Source organism: Crocodylus porosus, unplaced genomic scaffold (assembly GCF_001723895.1).
Source record: "Crocodylus porosus isolate Cpor-Errol unplaced genomic scaffold, CroPor_comp1, whole genome shotgun sequence".
Taxonomy (NCBI): Eukaryota; Metazoa; Chordata; order Crocodylia; family Crocodylidae; genus Crocodylus; species Crocodylus porosus.
The window spans coordinates 38,332,205-38,354,439 of record NW_017728951.1 but is presented as its reverse complement, the minus strand read 5'-3'; the positions used below and the strand labels follow the sequence as shown (position 1 = coordinate 38,354,439).

The window sequence follows — 22,235 nt, the reverse complement described above, 5'->3', positions numbered from 1 at the left end:
TGGGTAATCATAAAAGGTAATATAAGTGCATCCTTTTGTTCTTGATGGACTTGAGGGGGACTAAAATAAATTAATTTAACCTACTTACCGTCCCCTCTTTAGTTTCTATTGAAAAGGTAAAACCTTTGTGGACCCTTTTTTAGTGTATGCCTTTAGGAATGTCCTGAACTCATTAATGACGTTCTTTGTGTGTGCAAACATGTAGGATGAAGAACGGGATCCCCTGCTGCACAGCTTTAGCCTCTTGAAAGAAGTCCTAAATAATATAACAGGTAAGCTCACATGTATATCCAGCAGGATGTGTAAATGTGGTGTGCCTTGGTGCCCATGCATGAAGTGACACTTTTTGGTCAGGTGCTTTTTATGTAAAGACATATACTGTGTGTGAAAGGACAAATAATGTAAATACTTATTCAGTACATAAGTGGAAGTAATGACTTTTGTCTATACACATGCATGTGCCATTCCCCATACAACTGCATGCCATTAATCTGCTTCTACCAGTCGCATAAATATCCTGCCTATATTGTTAGATTTTCATCTATCTGAAAAGTGTTGGTGAATTGTGTATTTGCTTGTCCTAAGCACTGTTATTGTTTTTACACTTTACCATTGGCTGCACAGTCCCTGGGAAATGTTGTCTTGTATACGCTGAACCTCTGGTTCATAACTTTGCCTCTGTCTGTAGTTTTCATAACACTTTATACTTACTTTTGCATGCTATTAAAACCTTTCCTGTCTCTACTTTCACCCTGATTTTTCTCTACAGTGTAACAAAGTTTGTAGTATTACATTGAATCAATGCATGAAGAAATTTCAGCCTTCTGTTCAAGCTCCAATATGTATTTTGTTTATTTCATCAGGGTCATGAATGATGGGAAAATACTGTTTGGAAAGCAGCTTCCCACTATCTTATTTCTGCTTTCTCCCATCTCTTTGACTTGTCAGTTTGGTCACCTGCTGTCAGATACTAATGAAAACCAGCCTGCAATTTCCATACAAATCTCTTGGGCTCAGAAATGAAACTCTTTGTTAGGTGCCAAGACTGTGCTGAAGGGAGGCAGGCTTGTCTTCCAGGGCAGCAGCTGTGACAGATGTTCTTGCAATGATTGGTAGGCCTTCACTGTTGTTCAACATACTTTCTATATGTGACGTTACATGGAGTATTTTTCCCTTAGTTTATGAGGGGACCTGTATGTTATTATGCTACGTATAAATCGTAGCCTATTATAATCAGTTTGAATTTAATATCACATCTTATGCACACATTAAATTGGCCAGTAGCCTTATGTAGTATGGACCCTTGATAATTTCCTCAAAAAAAAAAAAAAAAAAAAAAAGCCTTCTTTGGTATGTTGGGTGTGGCTGTTTTACTCTGTTCTGGAAGCAAGGGGTTTTTTTTGTTTTTGTTTTGGTGGTATCTCTTGTTGGATCAACAGTATAGTTAGAACAGATGTTAGTCAAAGCATCCTTTTTCATGTCTTTATGGCAACAACAACACTCCAAACCCTACTTACTCTATGTGGGACATGTGTTAGCGGGAAAGCTTTGTGCCAAAGTGTTGCATTGTTAGATCTTATGAGATCTCAGTGTTTTGTGGCTGAATAGAACGCAGGGAAACCACACTTTCTTATATTATGCAATGATGCTTCTTGAATTCTGTGTACCAGCACTAAGTGTTCAACAACATAAGCAGTTCAGCTCATTTAAGGTCATCTCTCTACTTTCCCACTTGTTGGCCATGCCCAACAAGTGCTGAGCTGGGAATTATGTAGGAGTAGTGTTTGTTAAAGCCCCAGGAGCACCATCTGCAGGCACTGGAAAGAGGTTATTGGAGTGAGTGTATGGCAGCCAAGAGTCGTAATTTCTTCCTTTTTTCCTATCTAGCTGCAGGTGTATAGTGGTTCTTCTCCATGCCAAGGGAATGTTCCTTGGCTTTAAATGGGAATCTCATCTCAGATTATAGTACTTCCTCTCTAGATGGGTAGTTTTTTCATAGTATACTTCTGGGCACTTTCTTGATCTGAGGCACTATCTCTGGCCCCAAGATCCTTAGCAGGTTGTGTTTTAGGGGTTTCTACCTCTATCTCATTCTTTGCCCAGAGTACATGTGCCCTACCTTAGAAGTGCCTTGGGAGGGACTGTTCCCTGGATTTCTTTATGCCCAGCATCTGAAAGGACAGGCTTGCTTCAGGCATCCCTTGGTTGTAAGAACCAAGCTGTTGGAGTGATGTTGTAGCTATCATGGTCAAGGAAATATGTGAGAGGCAAGCATATTTTTGAAGGTATTGTCTCTTGTTGAACCTTACTAATGCTGTGGTTCCCTCTTGAGAGTGGGATTCCTTCTGCAGTGGGCCTCCAGAAGGTCTTCCCTGGACTTGGCAGGGTGAAAGATACAGACAAATAAATGTGTTAAGCAATAGCGAGTCAACTGGAGGTTCATGATTCTGCTTTCAAGTAACACAGTGTAAGCATGCTCATTGGCTTAGTAGCCAATGAGAACTTATGATTAGATCTCTCTGGAATGAGTGCAACCAAACCATCTGCTCATGGCATAGAGAATTCCATGTGCTGAGCAATCCAGGAGCTCCTTGTGAACTCCAGGATCATTATGTGAATAGGCAATTTCACCCCTGTGACTGCTTTTTATAAATTAAGTTCTTGGAACAGGAGGCAGATGAGGTGCCTAATCTTTTAGCTTTGGGCATGCAAGGATACCCAAGCAATATCTTGTAACATTGTAGAGCCTGCTGGACGATGTCCACTCTGCTGAGCCCTCCACCTTCCAGTGTGAGGCCTGAGCTTAGTTCTTGCCTAAACCTTGCTTTCATGTCTCTTTCATTAACTCATGGAAGCTTAACTCATGGAAGCACATAGCTTTTGTATTTAAATTTATTCAAGCTGTAATCTTTGACATTTGAGTTAGCTTTTAGTACAGTTTTGCATTTATAGTAATATATATTATGTATTTTCTCAATCCCCCAAGAATCCATTTTAATCTGTTCCGGATGCAAATTTCAGGCTGCCTTGTCCCATCTCCCTTCTTCCTCTCTCCTTCCCCTCCCCCCCATAGAACATGTTTGATCAGGTGTGGCAGGAATATCCACTGTCAAGCTGCGCCCTTTATATTAGTCAATATTATCCTTCCTTCCCTCCCACTCCCTTCGATCTCCTCTGGGCTTTACCAGTTGATTTATAATTTTGGAATTCTCATCGGAGTCTGTAATACAGTTTGTTCATTATTTAACCAAAACCTGTTTAATGAGCAGAGAGAGGCAATGTAAATGTTAGGCGTGTTGCAGTGGAGTACCTTTTGTTCTCCTCTGAGCTGGTGGGTATTTAACTCTGTCATGACTGTAATGCTTAAATACCCTGGTCTGGGGTATAAAGATGCACTGTACTGCCTCCTACAGCTAAAGATTTTCATTTCAAAGGGTTGCCCTTCAGGGGTAAGTAAAATGCATAACACTGAGTCAACAAAAATAGTGAAATCCTTGCCTGTCTTATTTGTGGTAGCCCATCTGTTCCTGAGAAGACCAGTTTCAGATGGAACAATGTCTAGGTAGACTTTAGGTGGCAGCATCTCTAGAAGTCCTCCTTGATCATTTGTGAAATGGAAAATAGAATTTGTTGGGTGGGGGGTTTCCCCTGAAGTCTGTAAATTCCTCTGTGAAGGAACTGCATGCTCTTTGGACTGATTCTCTGTGGTCAGCGCTCTGGTGCTGAAACATGAATTCTCTGGTAATTTCATTTATGTTTTCAAAAAGCTTCATTTAAATGTTAATATTTGAGAGAGAATAAAAGAGAACCTGAGGTGTTTGCAGTATTCCATTTTATGCTGTTCTTGTGCTTCATTCTTAATTTTTGGTGTTCAGTGTGTCAGATTTTTGTGGTGGTGCCCAAGGCTATCAAAAGAAGTGGGAGGGAAACTAATGGTTTTGGCAATGTGGGAAAGTGTCACTCAGGGCTTTTGATGTGAGGAAATGTGAATGGCAGTTCATCATAAGATAAATCAACTAAATATTTGTGCTAAAATTGCCAACAAAATATTAATGCTCATATAAATCCTTGTCTGTGTTAGGCCCTTGAGTATTCTAGGTACTGTAGCCATAATCAAGGTCTCTGTCCTGAACCAGTAATCATGTAAACAGTGACATATGGCTGCTTTATGCTAACAAAATTAAAAGCAAGCTACGCACTAGAAGAGTGTTAGAATGCATGTCAGCCCTGGTATTGACAAGGCTTCTGAGTGTGCTCTACTACAACTGAAATTAGAACTGCCTTGGTAAATTTTGTGTCCAGATTCTGAACCCTTGGTTACACTATGGTTCTTGCATATTCTAATGTAGGTTCAGCTCAGCTAGTGGAGGCTTTTCTTTGAAATCTCAAAGATAACTTAAGGTCTTGTCTACATTGGGGAGACTTAAAAATTAAGACCCTGAGCTGAGTAGAACAGTGCACTCATTTAAGAATAGTGGTGTCCAGCTGCCAGTAGTTTTCACTGGGTTGATTCAGGGTTGTCTGTATAAAAAGGTTTTTCACAACTGCAGTGAGTTGGAAATAGAATTGTTAAAACAAATTCTTAGATTTGTGGACAATTTTTTGAGCAAGATTTTAATTATTCTGCAACTTGCATATGTTGAAGTCGTTGACCCTTGTGATAGGTGTGACATCCGTGCAGAGTCAGAGCAGGAGCTTCTGTATTATGTTTTCTGTGTTCAAATGAAGCATGATTTCCCCTAGTAATGGTGTTGTCTTTGATCTACAGGAGTAGCTATAGGCCTTCAAGGAAAACTGCATGTTAAAGCTTTGCTTATCCTTATGCTTTGTTTAGCCCCTCCAAAATCAAAGTAAGCCAAGATCTTCATGACCTGAGTTGCTGCCCATTGCTGGTCAGTGGTGCTCAACCTTTTTGGTACCTCAGGCCTAATCCCACATGCAAGGTTGGTTTGTGGGCTTGATCCAGCCCAGGGTCTGCACATGTGGTTGGTCCATGGGTGCTATCTGGCATCCCAGCCAGACCCTTTGGATTAGATCTGACTGCTTGCTGTCGATATGCAATGCATGGGGTCATGTTATCTGAACCATGGGGTTCCCCATGGGAGAGCGGTGGCCGTGTTAATTGCTATGGCACTGGGAACACTAATGAAGTGGATGATGCCTTTAGGAGAGAAATTGACATCCTGCACCTTCCCTGCCCTGAAGAACTGTGTGCATGTCAGCGCTAAAGTAAAAGAAGCAGGTGCCTATAGAAAGTGTGTATGTCAAGAGTCTATTTACATCATATTTTTACGGGGTAAACACACCAGTGAAGAGGTGCCTGTGTGGATTTTACGTCCCGGAGTGCCATGGTGGGAGGTGGGAGTCTTATTCTCTGGGGATTCAAACAGAGGCAGTAAATAAACTATTAGAAGCGCTTTTGCCTTCATGCACATTCATGACATTTTAAGTGAATGCGTGTCTGAGTTCAGAAAAATCACTTAATGGCTTACTTCAGGGAAGGTATTGAAAATATCTATTTTCAAAGGTTTAGCTGGGTGCAGTTAAGAGCTGTTGAAAAGTCAAAGGACTGTAACCATAAAAACCCTTTGCCCAATATTGTGCTAATCTAGTAGATTTGTGGTCATAGCCCTCAGTTTTCTGGTTCTGAAACTTGACTGCATGCTCACTTCTCATTGCAACTCATGAATGTCCACATGTGAGGGGAAGATCAGAGGGATGCATGTCAGACAATGTAGGAATGTTATTTTGGTTCAGAATGAATTTCACAATGCTTTCTATAATGTCAGCTTCAGTAAAAGTAGGGTATGTGGATTTGTGCCATATGTTATTTTTATACCTGATACAGCAAGAGGATTGTAAAAGAAAAAATGGGCAGTTACCTGTAGCATGCTGAAAGTGATAGATATTGGCAAGAGAGACCCTGGTAGGAGTTTGGCAATTAGGTCACATGACTACATGAATTGTCTCTCCTAGGGCCTTGGTGCCTTTTTGATGTTGTGGCTTCAGCCTGCAGTTACAAGCGACTTCTCATTCTGTTACTATTTTAAAGCTTGACCTTGCACTAAAGGTGACTGGACTTCTTTCTAGATAACAGGTCTCCGTTAACCTGTGAGCTGGGATGCTTTTCTCTTTATTTGTATTAAACTACTGTACTAGAGTATTTAGAGTATGGGTTCTAAAGTACCAGTGAAGCCCCAGCCATTTACTTTTTCTTTATGTCCATTTCAGGAGGGAAGCCCCATTAGAGTGATTTGTTGATGAGTGCAGTCATTTAGCTATTGAGGTTTTTCCTCAAGTGAAAACTGACTTGCTTTTTTGAGTAGCAGGGGATAAGACATGTTAACACTGGAAGATGGAAGATGAAAAACTGTTTTGAAAAGGGGCCCTGGTTAGTCCTTTGTTTTGTATAGAAACTATATTTTGTATAGAAATTTTAAAGGGAATGCTAAGAATGTAAAGTTAAGTACTTGAAAGTCAGGTAATACCTTCTCTTAATTCTGCCCCCTTTGGATGGTAGTACAGTTTAGCCTGTTACTAAGTCCCTGCAGTACAGCAGAGAGGCGATGGTTCTTTTGTGTGTTTCGACATATTTTTGGGTTACCTTGTAATTGAAAATATGTCATTCAGGTTGTCACATGTACCTGCTACAGGCTGGGTCCAGCCCATATGATGTTACTTGATGTATTTAGCAGTAGCTGCTTACATTTAAAAATATATGTTTCTAGTCCAAACGGTTAGAAATAATTGTCTAAATGCCCATTCAGTTTAGTCCAAGAATGGCTTGAAGACATCTGAGCTCCCATGCCGCCATGGAGCAAACTCATGGAGCAAGCATCAGCTAGCAAATGGAATGGGGATGAGCCTGGGAAAGACGCTTTTGGAAACTGTTGTAGGAAAGAAAAAAAATGCAAAGAAGGAAGCAAACAATGGAAAAATAAGGGTGAAGGAAAAGGAGCAGGGGGAGTAAAAAAGTGATGGCCCAAAGGTGGTGCATATCCTCTTGCTCAGTGATATTGAATGAGACAAAGTACTTAATGGTAAGTCAAAGTTTGCATACTGTGTAAAGCCCACATATTTCACCCCTGACTTTCTCTCTCTTTTTCTTTTTTTTTTTTTTTTGGCAAACATCCCACTGCTGTCAGTGAACATTTTGCTGTGAATACTGTAGAGTAATCTAAACTAATCTAATCTGCCAGCCCACAGAGCATAACGAAAAGTGGAATTTTGTTCCATCTACCAAAGGAGTTTGATAATTTTGATGTAGAAGAGTTGGAGAGAGATCCAGAGAAGTTAATAGTTGTAAAATGTGTGGGTGTTAATCCTTGTGCCACATTGTAAATATTCTGTGGATTGCAGGCTTGCAGCTGAATCACTCTCTGCTATATGGCATGGGACTGTGGAAAGTTTTAGTGTTTGATAGTGTCACTTCTATAGCATCCAGATGAGAGTACCCTACTTACAGGAAAAGTGGGAGCAATGCTAGTAATTCATGGTGCTCTCTCCCCTGAGAAGGTGATACTTTTCAGTGTTCTTAAGTACTTGACCACATTACACTCCCTTCTTCCTTCTTCGCTATACAGGATGGATGTAGCTCAGAATACAAATGAGGGTTGCAAAGTGAAGCAGGCTGTTGTCTGGGCAATCCCTGTATCATTTTTTGCAAAGATGCAGTTGCTGTAATGAATAAGGCCAATGGTTGCAGCAGGACAGAATGGTGGTGTGGTTAAGGCAATAGTACATCAGACTTGTGAATTGCATTCTGTCCCTGCCTGTGTCTCTGAGCTCCTATGTGAGGCTGAGCAAATTGCAGAACAGACTATTCATAGGCAGCCTTAACTGTATTCCTTGTTTTCTGAGAGGCCAACCTGAAACACCTGGGGTCTGGCTTTTAGAAATGTTGAGCACTTGCAGTTCCACCTGAGGTCAGTAAAGACTGCTTGAATGTGTGAAAAGCCATTCAACTGCTAAGTCCTTTTGGGAACACAAGATCTTGAGTGTCACAGGTAAGGTACCCAAAACATGTCACAGTTGTCAAGTGTCCGTTATTTTCTCCCCATCTTTCAGATGAAGAATTCCCTTCCTACCTCACAAAGGCTTAATAAATTTATCTACCTTAATGCTAATGAAGCTCTTTAAGCTATAGTGAGCACCAGATAGAAAAAGCTCCTTAAGAAAAAACACTTGGTCCTTAGTACAGAATTTGAAAGACATGTGGCATGAGCCATATCAAATGATGCAGATAAACAGATGCATTGGGTTGCAGCTCATTTAGTGAGTGCTTCTATCCTATGCACTGAGGTAGGGCTCCTCTGGGAAAAATAGTTTAAACAGTGCAAGATTATGTAAATAAAGAACGATTGTACGACGAGGTGAACTCGGATTGTACGCGCTGCCTTCCACTGGGCCTTTTCTAACTTGTGCTTTTGACTTGCCACTCTGTCGTTATTTTAATGTAGGTTTTTATTTGATGTAATTAAGAGTGGTGGCTGTGGGTTAACCCTGCTGTGTCTTGCTTCTCCATCTGAGCATGCCTAATGTCTGGCAGGTATAGGCAGGAGGTGGTGCTGTTGGAAGGGGGTTGCTTCCTGCCCTCTAGTCCCTAGGGGCCCTCTGGATTTAGACAGACAAGCACTCCTGCCTGTTTCTTGGCAGCATTCCCACAGTGTGCTTGTTCTGTAACACCAGCCTTCTGTTACCATGATAGGACTGGCCTCTGAAGAGCTGCCACATGTGCACAGCAAGCAACTGACTCTCCCTTGTTCCACGCTTGTTGAGTGATTACTTGCCCACTTGTTGGGCACTCCATTATTTCCTTCAGTTACTGCTTCTTTGTGAAGGGGGGCCATAAAGGAAATGGCCTAATGTACAGTACATTAGAAGGCAATAAATTGCAGTTTGATTTGGTAGAAAGGCAGTGCCAGATGTGTTGCTGAAGTAAAGGTTCCTCTCAAATCATCAGTGGAGGTTTATCCCAGGTGTTTGTGACCATTGTGTTTTTGTCTTGGTCACTTAAGGCTGATGTTAAATGGGACTTGGGTTGACTAGGAGGCTTCGGGGGAAACCTATGATGCTCTAGAAGTAGAAACAATGAAATTGCCTAATATTTGAATAGTGGTTCACTGGATACATAACTCTCCCCTTGTAATGTCAAGTCTCCCTCCTCCCCTCCTTTCCCAGATCTTCAAAGGTAACTAGTTTGAGAAGAAACACTTCTGTCAGGTAGCACAGGTAAGAATTTTCTGCAGGTACATCTCTGTATTAACAGAAATGAACATAGTATATTCAAGACAGCCCAGAAGTTGTAGTCAAGATTTTTTCCCTGTTTGTGCCACATTCCATACCAACATATGGATGTCATAGCTTAAAAAAGATGGAAGCAGAGAGAAATGGTTGAACACATGAAATTCTTGTATGTGCTCAGATTTTTAATGGTTAATCCTATTAGCATCTAAACTTAGCTGTCATCAGCTGATCCCTAACATGGACTGAAGCAGGAGGTGGGTTTGGAGGAGGGATTTGAAAGGAAAAGGTAAGGGGATTAATGACTAGTCCAAGGAGAGTGATCCATATTCAAAGGCAGCCTAGAAGAAAGTGTTGAGATAGCTAATACATTACTAATGATGTAGGGACAACATCCTAAGACAAGAGCAAGCTAGCAGGGAGGGAAGAAATGGGAAAAGACTCAGAGGTGAGTTGAAAGCCACCTGGATGTAAAGAGCCAAGAGATCATTAATTAAACGGATGAAAGTAGACTTTCACAAGGCTTTTTGCTTGTCTTTTTTGCCCGTCTGCTGTACAAGTCTGCGATTATAGCCTGGGAATGGCAGGGCCTGGGAATGGCAGGGCCCAAAGAAATTTCTTTCCAGAGAATACCAGACCTCCTCAGAATGAGTTTGTAAACAGTTTTCAGCTTGATTGTCTATTTCATTTGCATAATTTCCAGGCCACGGATCACAAGGAACCCAGTTGAGTTGTGTCTAGGAAGAAGGCAGCTGGATGATGATTTTCTAACTGCATCCCGGCTTGTGAAAGGGTAACTTGTATCTCTCCAGCAAACTGCATCTCTTGCAGGAGTTCCAAGTAATGCACAGAATGGCAGGTCTTGGGCACGTCTTGCACTTAGTAACGTGGTTTAAAGGTGGGGACTGATATGATGCAGTATGATAGGGGTGACTATTGGTGGAAGAGAGACTATTCTGATGGGCAGTGCAACATTAGGGCAGACAAATGGGAGGTACATTGATATTATTCCAGTGCTTCTGCAGATACCTGTTGGAAAATGGCATTGGGGAATACACACATAGTCTGTGGCTGTGTTAATACAGTAAGGAGCAGTAAGCCTTGTATTAGATGCTGCATGTAACTAGCACAGGGGCCCTACATCAGGGATGTAAAAGATCCATGTAGCTGTTTCACATGAACCAGTTGGCTCCTGGAAGGGTCAGGAATTCAGAGGAGGGCAAGTGGGGTCAGGGCCCACCACCAAATTCCTGTGTACAGAACCCTGTTGGGGATACAAGGAGCCTGGCTGGAGGCTGGGGTGGGGGAGGTGTGCCAGTTGAGCTTGACACCCATGCAGTAGGTAAATACACTGAAATGGAAAAATGCATGGAATAAAATGCATTTCTAGTTGAGCACTTGATATACTTTTTGGGGTTTTAAGTGCAGAACCTTGGGACTGAACAAAGGCCATGAATGCCTTACCCACAGTATGTGCATACTTAATGTAACTAATCAGTAAGTCAGCAGGGTTATCAATGCTTGTGGCTTTAGCATCCTTGAAACTGCAAGACTTCTAATAGCTGCCCCTAAGATTACTGTTAGAAATTGAAAATAAGGGGAGCCTAGTCACTCTTGGATATGTTAGTGCTACAGTGCTGCATACGGAACAAGCAGTTTCCAGCCTTGTAAAGTGCTGTGGTGTTAGCAGCTCTGAAGCTGACTAGCACTTTTTCTTTTAAAGGCTTTTAATACTCAGTTTTAGGCTTTCAGAAGCCTTAAGAATGAGGGGAGATACCAGCCCTGAAACTGACTGGCTTCAGCCATTTTGAAGGCTTCTAATGGCAGTCCTGTAACCCTTTCATCCCTTGTTAAAGGGAGTATAATTGGTTACAAAAAAAGTTACAGTTAGTTACTATGGTGCTAGGCAGAGTTTTAGTTACTGTTGTGTTGCCCAGAGTGAAATTTAAATTACAAAGTAGTCAGTGGGGCTGCAAGATGCTACTTAATACTTGAGCAATTTATGCATTTAACCCCTCCACAGATACAGTAAGTGGAATGTAAGAACTAGGCCATGAATTAGGATTGGAGTTGTGGTAGCAGTTTAGTGAATTAGGCACTTCTCTGGAATGCATAAGTGGAGTGTACTGTCATTGGAACAGTTATTTCAGAAAAAGGGTATTTTTTCCTCAGAAGGTCAGAGACCAGCAGGGGTATCGAACAGTATTCCATATGCTTAGACACTTTGCTTTTAGTGTACAAACAACTAACTCTTACTTTGAAGCCATAAAGTAATCAAGAAATATATCAGAGTATAAATTAACACTTGAGAGGTCCTGGTTCCCAGTGCTGTGCTAGGCTACAGTGTCAACATTGCTAGGACATAGTAACAAAACAACAGTCTTCAGAAGCTCTCTGGTTTGCTCAGCACAGCAGTGCAAGCGCTCGCATAATCATAAATACTTCTTAAGAAGTAAACTGTACAGTATCTTCCTTTTTCAGACCAATGCTTCTCACCTTTGATCCCATTGGAGTTTATCTTTTGAAGTTTGCTCCTACTGTGGCTTTTGTGTGTCCTAGGAAGTTACTGGAAAACGTCTTTATTTGTGACACACACAACAAGGGGAAGCTTGTCAAAAAGCTGTAAAATTAGGTTCTATTTAGCTCTCATTCTCTTGTTTTATTAGAGTATTTAAAGCACTTAAGTGGCTAATATTTAAACAATACTTCATGTTTACAAAGTTCTTAAACCGCAGAATATGGAGTTCAGAGGTATGGCTGCTTCCTTCCCTGAGGTCTAATCAGATCCTGCTGAAAGTGTGGAGTCCACTAGGCTTGGGTAAGGTACTGGGAGGAGCTTTCCTTTGGAAATGGAAGGAGTGGTGGTGGCAATACCCAGCTGACTGCATTTGGATCATACAAGAAGTGTTTATGTAAGCAGCTTCATTAACTGCACTTACAAGACTGGATATTCTTCAGGGCTGGATTAGACAGTTTATATTGGCCTATGATTATTCAACTCTGTTAGAAATGAACTGGCTGCAGTGGCACCAAGGGAGGAGACATCCCTGGTTGATTATCCACTCTGGTCTGAGATTCTTACATTAGTTATTTGAGGGTAGTCTGTTTTTTTCTGGTAACACTTAACAACTTGCATACAAGATAGCTGAGATTTCTTGGTCTGAGGTGCAGATATGTTTACTCAGCACTGGGATGCAGCAGCTATTCCAAAAATTCTCTCTAGTGCATTTCTCTCTTCCAAAGTGCCTTGCTTTTGCTGAGTGGAATAACGTGTCACAAATGTAATTCATGCTTCAGATCTAAAATCATCACTTTATCTGAGGAAAAGTGAAGCAGTGGTCCTGGGAATTGCCCATTCCAGTGACATTGATGCTTAGTAGTAGGGACACTATTTAATAAACTTATTCAGCTATTTAGTAGCATTAAAAGAGCAGATAGCTAAATTTAGGAGATAGCTGTTTCTTTTAAAGAGATACTAGTCCCACTTACAAACTGAAGAAAAACCACCTTTTTTGGGGGACAATAACAAGGAAATCTTTCATTGTAGAGCAGGAGTCGGACTGTGGAACATCACTTTCCCTAGAGCCATACTTGTTTCTGTTGACTTAGTCAGTGATGCTCTACACAAATGGAGAACTAAGCAAAACCTGCCTTGTTGGCTTCTGCTCCATTAGTAACACAGGGGAAGAAATATCAATGTTTGCTAAATGGAAAAGAAGCATCTTGATAGGGAAATGGATGTTGCCTATTTATTCTTCAGAGGATGCTAGAAACACTGGAATAACATCATAAAAAACAGAATAACATAATAAAAGACACAGCTCTTATTTTGGTCCCTCAAAGTGAGACTTCCAAACTTGGAAGAAGTAAGAAAATTTTAAAACAAAATGCAAAACTACTAACCATTTCTCTCTGTTCCCTTTTTTTCTACCATTTGAAATGAAATGCTTTTTTTTTTTTTTTTTAAGTGAATTCTCCTTCCCAATCTATGTCATGCTGGATGCTTTAGTGATGCTTTCATATGTAATATGTGATGCTTTTCCTCTCCTGGTCTCTCTCTCTTCCCCATACTTACCAGCAATTATTGCGAGGACAGACAAGACTGGCTTTTTAATGGCCTCTAGGAAAGGATGGTGAGAAAGTTGATAACTTGGGCTCTTCTTAATTTAATATATGTGAAGACCTCTTGTGGCTCAGTTAGTGTCCCTTTGAAATCGCTGGAGTGTTGGCTACACTGAAATGGAGTTATTGGTCTAGGAATATAGACCTAATCCTGAAATGGAGATGTAGTCTACACTAGCAGAGCATTGCATGTATGAGTATAGTGTATACCAATGATGCAAATGAAATAAACACTACTTGTTAAAGGACTGTTTTAGTAAGCTATTTAATGGTATTTCAGGGGAGCGGGGGCACAGCTGTGACTGCGATTATCATCTGCGCAGTTGATGTGGTGAGTGTCTTTTGCTGCATCGTTAACTTAAACTAATGCATTAATGATGGGTACCTAGGTTTGAGCCCCAACTCCCACTGCTGTCTACAAAAACAAAACAAAAAACAACAAACCAAAACAAAGCGTATGTTTGTATGTGCTTTAAACTCTGGATAGTTTACTTGTCTGTTGGGCTAGAACCTATCTCCTTTGCTTTGAGGACCCAAGTTAAGCCACCTGGGCTAATAGTTATCCAATACTCTTTTCAGTTATCCCTAGAGGACAGACAGGTTGTCCTAAGGTGACTGGGAAAGAATTGTAGAGTATTTCAGCAGAAAGAAAGCTAGGGTATGATTCCAGACACGTACAGGAGAGTATGGAAACAGTAAAGATGTAATGCTGGCAGCTGGTTTCCAGTGAGAATGTTTGAACCCAGGATAACATTTAGACTAAGGGGCAATCAACTGGGTTAATAACAGGGAAGATGCAGGGGTCCCCACAGGCTGAGCCAGGGGTCCCCACAGGTGTGCAGGGGTCAGCTTGGGCAGATTTCAGCACAAGCTTGGGGCAATATTATGCAAACTGAGGACAGCGCATCAAATGTGACTGGTCACAGGTACTCCAGAATAAAGTCTTAGCTATTATTGAAGTGGGTTTAAAAGCTTCATGCAAACATCTGTGTCCTCAGGCCCATACTGTTCAATTTCTTTATTAGCAACTTGGACAAGGGGGTGAATAGTATACCCTGTTCAAATTTGCTGACAACACCAAGATTTGGGGTGAGGTGGGCACGCTAGAAGGGATGGACAGGATACAACTGGACCTGGATAGGTTACAGGAGTGGGCGAATGTGAATAGGATGGGATTCAATACTGACAAGTGCAGGGTACTGCACTTGGGCAGAAAGAACCAGCAACATACCTATAGGCTGGGGAACTCCCTTGAAAGCACAGTAGCAGAAAGAGATCTTGGAGTCATTATTGATTCTAAAATGAACATTGGCTGCCAATGTTAGGATGTGGTCAGTAAGGCTAACTGAACCTTGAAATGCATCCACAGATGCATCATGAGCAGGTCCAAGGGGGTGATCCTCCCTCTCTATGTGACACTGGTCAGGCCACAGTTGGATTACTGCATCCAGTTCTGGGTGCCGCACTTCAAGAGGGATGTGGCCAGCATTGGGAGGGTCCAGAGGAGGGCCACTTGCGTGATCAGAGGGCAGCAGGGCAGACCCTACAAAGAGAGGCTACAGGACCTGAACCTGTTCAGCCTTCACAAGAGAAGGCTGAGAGTGGATCTAGTGGCCATCTATAAACTTACCAGGGGGGACTAGAGGGGAATGGGTGAGACCCTGTTCCCCCGATTACCTCCCGGAGTAAAAGGGAATAACAGCCACAAGTTGTTAGAGAGTAGGTTCAGGCTAGACATCAGGAGGCACTACTTCACAGCCAGGGGAGCCAGGATCTGGAACCAGCTTCCAAGGGAAATAGTGCTGGCTCCTACCTTGGGGGTCTTTTAAAAGGAGGCTTGATAATTACCTAGCTGGGGTCGTATGAACTTAAGCTTACCAGGGGTCATATGAGCCCAGTATTCATTCCTGCTCAGGGCAGGGGGTTGGACTTGATGATCTGCTCAGGTCCCTTTCGACCCTACATCTATGAACTTACGAAAATTCAAAAGCACCATTGAGTAAAATTACTTGACTTAGAAGGTAGTTGCTAGGTACTGAAATTGCTGTAGTCGGGCAAAATAAACCTAGCTTCTCTTGCATCTGTGTGTTTGTTGAAAGGAAATGGAAAACCAAGAGAACTTCCAAACACTTCTGTCATGCCAGTTTTTTTCTCCCTCTTAGAACTAAACAAATTGTTCTATGGCTTTCGTATACTTGGAGAGATGTGGTTAGCTGTTCTAGGCTAAAGTCAGGCAGAAGACAGGGTAGATTTGTATCTCGCAGACTATCTAGTTTATAAGGTGCTAATCTACCCTGCCTTCTTTTTTACAGTCAGCAGTTGGAGTTTACTGCCCAAGATAACCTGTGACTGACCTGTCTCAGGAGTATGCCTATATACTTACACTCCTAGAACAGAATTTAACCTGAGCTAGATACCCGCATACTTATCCAGGGTCCTCGGTATGCCTGCGTAACAGCCCCTATTACACTGCCACAGTTATGCTCCTATTGGTACCTAAATCAGCTGGACTGAAGCTAGCTTGGGGTACATCTACATGTGCTGCAATCACATGTCCTGACAGCAGGGCATTTGGAGCCTACATCAATGAATTAAAATGTATCTGTCTGGAATGTGCCTTTAACAGGTCTCTAAAGACTTGCTTTCACTACAGAGTTAAATTCAGCTATAATGTATGTTGCCCCTAATACCTTCCATCTCTCTCTTCCCCATCTTAAACACGATGCTACTTTCAAGCTGACTGACTTGTTAGGGGGGCACAGTGGAATATAGGCTACAGCTAGAGTTAGCACAGCCGATCAGCTGGCAAGGCAGTCGCTCTGGAGTTAATATGATCCTGTTCTTACTTGAATTGAATTACTTAGGAGTTCGTTCGAGTTAACTTACAGAAATTTGTGGAAATTCATGAAAAATATTTTTAAATTGTCTAAAAAGCCAGGTGAAATTTGCCCAGGAAACCTAGATTACACTGCAGTAGATAACTGGACAACTCCCCCTGCACTCCCAATATCATAATGATGGGCAACCATTATCCTGGTATTCTTGGATACCTGGTATTCTTATTACAGTCATTTAGAAAAAGACCATTAACTTCTTGTGCATTAGAGGCACCATCAACTTAAGTCACAAGTTATTTTTTTTCCTTCATAAGCTATTAATAATCCATTTGAAAAACCTTTACTTTGAGACTCCTGTCAGCTGCCTTCAGTTTTACAGTTTGTCTTTTGTGTAGCTGCTGTTAATCGTACTGGGTTTCACAACCCATCTTGGTACTTGTTCACATACACCAGTGCTGTGTGACCTTCCACTGCAGTGCATGCTCGCTTTCCCTTCATAGGAACAGCAGGTGACGATACCAGCTGTTCAGATCTCTGTAGTAGATGCCTGAATTGGAGCAGCTGTAGGAGACCACTATGAAATTATAAAATGCAATGTGGTTCATAATTTGCACCACATTTTGCTTGACCCTCCTCAGCACCAGCATGAGGTGGTCTTCAGCCTCCCCACACGTTGCAGTTTTCAGGGTTACAGAAATCAGATATGTTCTAGTGTGGGACAAAGCCAAAAAGAACACCAGAAAAACTAATGATGCAGGAGGTTTTAAGGACAAGGGTATAATTTCTTTAGCATTAACTTCAGTTGTTTTTCATGACTTAACAATGATGCAAGTAACTTAAATCTAAAAATACTATGTTTCTGGTCCAGAAGAACTTTTTTGTTTAAAAAGTAGAATGTCCTTTGTTACAAGGTACAGTTAAGAATGGCTTTCTGTGCCACTCCCTTGCAGCTAAATAACAGGAGGTGCCATGTTAGACCAATAGGCTATTACAAGAAGGTTGTAATGATTTTAACTCCATTTTGAATAATAAAATTTGTCTAGTAGTGAGTGGGTTTTTTTCCCCTTAATTTTATTTACCTACAGCTGATTTCAACTTCTTACAGCTCACAATTAAGCTTTTTAAATAAAAAGTGGACCTCTCAGTTAAGCTTGTTAAATAAACTAGAAAGGTTGAAACTGCCTGTCTGCTGGAGAAGGCAGGAGGGAGCCAAAGGAAGAAAGGTTAGAATTGAAAACCCTTCCTTTTCTTTGCCATTTTTCCTGTTTCTTTTTCCTTCTGCATTTCTTTTCTGATGCATCACTCTCCCACCTGTCATAGTGACTAGAAAGACCTTTTTTGGGTCCTCTAGACTGGGGATATAAGTATTGTTAAAAAAAATATTCGTTTAACCTCCTCCAGTGATACCGGTTAAACAATTAAGGGGTAATGCAGCAGTTCACACATAGCTGCTGCTAGGAGCTGCTTCAGGCTTCTGGGGTCCTTTGGTTGGGGGTGGGGTAGAGGAGGCAAGCCCAGCCAGACAGCACAGTCCACATGAAGCCCTGCCCTGGGAGGGAGGGAGCACCTGTGAAGGAGCAGCAAATTGCTTAGCTGTTTTCCTCTGTGCTGTGAGTACTAGTTCCTCTCCTCCCTTCCTTCTGCCTGCTTTACTGCCTTTCGGTTTTTGCTGGGGCTTCCCTTTCCCCCCTTTCCTGCCAGACAGCACCCCTCTGCAAGCTAAAGGATAATTGGTAAGCTAACCGGATATCACTGTACTTACCTGTAAAATGATGAATCATTTAACCTTGCACATCCTTACCCTAGATCAGTTTCCAGTGAGATCTAAAGGTGATCCTCTTCCTAGTAGGATCCAGAGAAATCTCAAAGTTTTAACTTTAAAACAAAAAGTTGTAGCTCTGTCCAAAGATCTAGGTCAGAAATGGAGCCCCCACAGTGGCAGGCCTTTCTACAGAGCATCTTTTAAAACATAATGAGGGGGAAGAATCTTAACAGGATGGCATACCATAGCTTTTGCTGGCCTGTAGCAGTAAGCCAAGGTCACTGCTGTTTTCTAAAATCTCTTTTCAGAATAAGAGCAAGAGGTATATCTTGACTACAGTGAGGGAGATGAACTAGAGGGAGAATAGCTACAAGACAAACCACGTGCAGCAGCATGATCAGATTTATCACTTCAAAATTGATCTGTTCATTATGTTTAACTCAAACTGCCTAAGGTGTAGAGCCCTTCTCTGTAGTTTGGCCTGTGCCTCTCCTCACCAGTTAGGGTGACAACTTTCTGAATATGTTTCTCAGCCCTCTGGCAGGCATTCAAACAATGGTGCAGTTTGGATAATTTGTAACCCACTCTCCTAACAGCTGATTTTTTGGCAGCAGGAGCTCGGCTGTCCTGGTCCTGATATTGACCCCATATTCCTGTGCTGATGGTGACAATCAGCTGATTGTTAGCATTGTCATGGGGAGAATGGATGTTCAGTTTATGGTGTCATACAAAGGAGCCACAGAGATGTTCCAAAGTTTGTTTTTGGTGGGGTTTTTTGTGCGGGGATGGGGGTTTGGAATAGCTTTGTGTCTAGTTTGCCACTTTATGATGCCATAAACTGGTTGAACATGTAGTGTTTACTACATATGGTGCTATAAGGCACTTACTATTAACCCATTAATCACACCATAACTGTAATGTTTGCCAGGGGTCTCAGTGGCCTCTAGGGTTGGTCTTGTCTTGACAGAATAATGCAGGAGTGTCCAGCCCTCTTGGTTTGGGTAGCGGGGAATGAGATGCTTTCTAGACAACTAGTATTAATGAATTTGGGCAGCCAGTTATTTTTAAGTACATATTTCAGATTTTTCACTGTTCAGGTGTCCCTTTTGGCCACCAAGAAAGCAGTTGAACTAAACAGCTGTATCAGATGAAGTGCCTCTTGTCCCCACAACTGCTTTCAAAGTCAACAGGGAGTAAGGCTTTACACATTTTATCTCCTTTTACTCCAAAGGCAAGCAGCAAAGGAAGAATGGATTAGCATGTAATGACTGCTAGGAGCTGTTCTCTGTTCAGATTCCTCTGTGCTCGGGCTGATTGACAGGGACATGTGTCTGGAGTGCAGCTGGAAGCATAGCACTGGCAGATTTTGGCTGGGTAAATATAGCAGGAACAGGATGTCGGAGCTGGAGACGGATTGTTCTGGGAAAGGAAGTGTTGTCTGTCTCATCCAAATAACAATTTCCTACACTTCTGGGACTTTCTCTTTCTTTTGATATGAAAAAGGAGTTGGCAGGAGCTAGCATATTTGCCATGTTCTACATGTTGCTGTTTGCCACTGTGATTGGGATTGGTAGTGGAATCAATAAGAGCATCAGTATGGTAGGATTAATCTAAGATAAAGTAGACTGGCATTGGAAAACTCGTGCTGGATTGAGTGCAGGCATAGGCAGGGTAACACCAGGCCCCTTGGGCTCAATCCCAGCATTTGGTGGTGCGAGGGGTAATAACAGGCTTCTGGGGTCCAATCCTGTCTTGTGGGGCAGGCAGGAAGTAGTGCCTGGATCCAGGGCCTAATCCTGGTGTGCAGGGCTCCATCTAGCTCACTGACTAGCCCTATACCAGTCATCTGGCCTGCGGGGCCAGAAGGTTCAGCACCACTGACACAGACGGTGTTAATTGGTGAGATCATAAAATAATGTATTACTAACATGTATTGTGAACCTCCAAATATTTTTGTTTCCCAAAGCTCCAGCACCTGGAGTTATGGGAATATGTGAAAATTTTCCATTTTCACTGAAACCAGATTAAGTTTTTAGCCACCAGGATTACAGAAAGAAACTTGAAACCTAATGCAGGTCATCCGACCAAAAAAACGAATGACATTTTAAAAGCCTACTCCCGATTTTAGTTTTTTAAAATAGGCTTCTAATTTGTAATGATAAGGTAAAGTCTAATAGGTGGGAGCCACGGAAGGCAAAGTAACAATATACTGCTGACTGGTGGAGCAATAAAACCTGGAGATAAATGAAGTTAATAAGTGTGCTTCAGTACCAGTAATGGTTGGCTCTACCATCTCTCCAATAAGAGAGTGTTGAACATTGTCATGTGTTATCATTGGTGTCAGATATATAGTCCTTGAGTCACTGGCCTGACCCCACATCCCCCCCATCCCTGGCATGGGTTCTGTGTGCTGCATGTGGTGCACGGCCTGGACCCAGCACTGTATGCATTACACACAGCACAAGGTTGGTCCTGGGTGCATGCTGCATACAATGTCCCATTGGACCGGTCCTGTCTGTTGGCTCCAGAGCTGGTCCAGATCACATCATGTTGACCCCGTGTGCTGCGTGCAGCCAGTCCATCCCCCTGTGCCAAGTGCAACACGTGCCGGCCTTGGGGCTGGCATCACCAGCATGGGACACCTGTTACCCGTGGTGTGTGGGCTGGACCCAATCCTGCACCTGGCACAGGGGCCTGGAGTGCAGGCTGTATATGGCACCCTTGACGAGCCACCTGTGCTACCTGTAGTGCTGCGGTCCAGCCCATGCATGCCGTGTGGGCAGTGCAGTCTCTATGCTGGTCTGACATGCACAGCAGGCCCTGAAGCCAGCATGTGCTGTGTGTGATATGCTGGCTGGATCCACCATCATGGGCATGGCACAGGGGGGCTAGTCCTGGTCCAACCCACAGACTGGCCCAGTGACTATCATCTGCCTGTTACAACTGTATACTGTTCCTGGTCAGTGGAATCAGATGAGTTTGACACCTCAGTGTTACAGTACAGGGAACATTCTTTTCATTCCCACACGTGCCTCTTGCCCTGTCTCAAAAGGGTTTGAGACGGGGCAAGAAGCATGTGCGCGCTCGTCTGGATGCGCCCATGGGAGGGGGAATAGTTATAACAAGCTAAAGAGTGAGGCAGAATTGGACTGATGTTTACCTAGGAACAGTATACAGCTGCAACAGGCTTATGTCATCTTGGAACTCCAAAAACTAAACCTCAGGTATAAAAACTTACAAAAACCATGAAGGACTGGCAGAGCTTCTTAGCCTTTGTCATATTAGGGCTCACTGCATACCTGGTCATCTTTGGAGTCCAGAGTACCATCTCTGGATGGTAAGCTTCTCGTTTTTTCCTGTCCTGGAGGTATCTCAGACTTCATCTACTCCTAGACCAAATGCAGGTTTCAGTGCCCAGTGTACCAACCTTAACTGCTTAGCAGCTTTGACCTGGTTTGGCCACCTGCATTTTTTTCCTTTTGGAATAGGAGCAGACTCTTCCAAACATGATTGTTGAATGCCTACAGTAGGAATAATGTGTAGCATTAATACAACACGACACAATGTCTACTCATCTCATTTACTAATGGCTTAGGTAGGCCTAGTTTATCTCGTGTATGTCCCAACTTCTGGGGACTGAGGTTCAGTCTGCTTCTTGGCCATCTCTGCTGCTCACCTGTCATTAACTATACTTTCGTTTTCCTATGTATTTTCTGCAACTTCTGCTGGAATTAATCCTTTTGAAATATTAGTTGATGCAATCAAAATCCAGTAGAATATATGAAATATTACAGGCATTCAGGCTTTCCCCATTGTTATATACTGTCTAAATGGTATATAGTTTAGTTTTTCTACAGTAAATTTAATAGATTTCATAGATATTAGGGCTGGAAGGGACCTCAGAAGATCATTGAGTCCAGCCCCCCGCCTGAAGGGCAGGAAGTCAGTTGAGGTCGTAGGATCGCATCAAGATAAACATCTAATTTACTCTTGAAGGTGTTCAGTGTAGGTGCTTGAACCACCTCCGCTGGCAGGCTGTTCCAGACCTTGGGGGCTTGGACAGTAAAGACATTTTTCCTTATGTCCAGCTTGAAATAGTCTTGCAGGAGTTTATGACTGTTTGACCTCGTCATTCCTTGGGGCGCTCTCATGAACAAACGTTCCTCCAGATCCTGGTAGTCACCCCTGATAAACTTATAGGTGGCCATCAGATCACGCCTGAGCCTGCGTTTTTCCAGGCTAAAGAGCTCCATGGCTCTCAGCTTGTCATC

At 42.5% G+C, this 22,235-nt stretch overlaps 1 protein-coding gene across 5 annotated transcripts in view; it reads left to right on the top strand.

The window, feature by feature from the left end:
- GBF1 (golgi brefeldin A resistant guanine nucleotide exchange factor 1) overlaps positions 1 to 22,235 on the top strand; it is a 152,267-nt gene that overhangs the window by 11,926 nt on the left and 118,106 nt on the right. For all 5 annotated transcript variants that reach the window (XM_019555813.1, XM_019555814.1, XM_019555811.1 and 2 more), the window contains exon 3: positions 206 to 272. In XM_019555813.1, the coding sequence (XP_019411358.1) occupies positions 206 to 272 (67 nt within the window). The remainder of the gene's footprint in view (positions 1 to 205; positions 273 to 22,235) is intronic.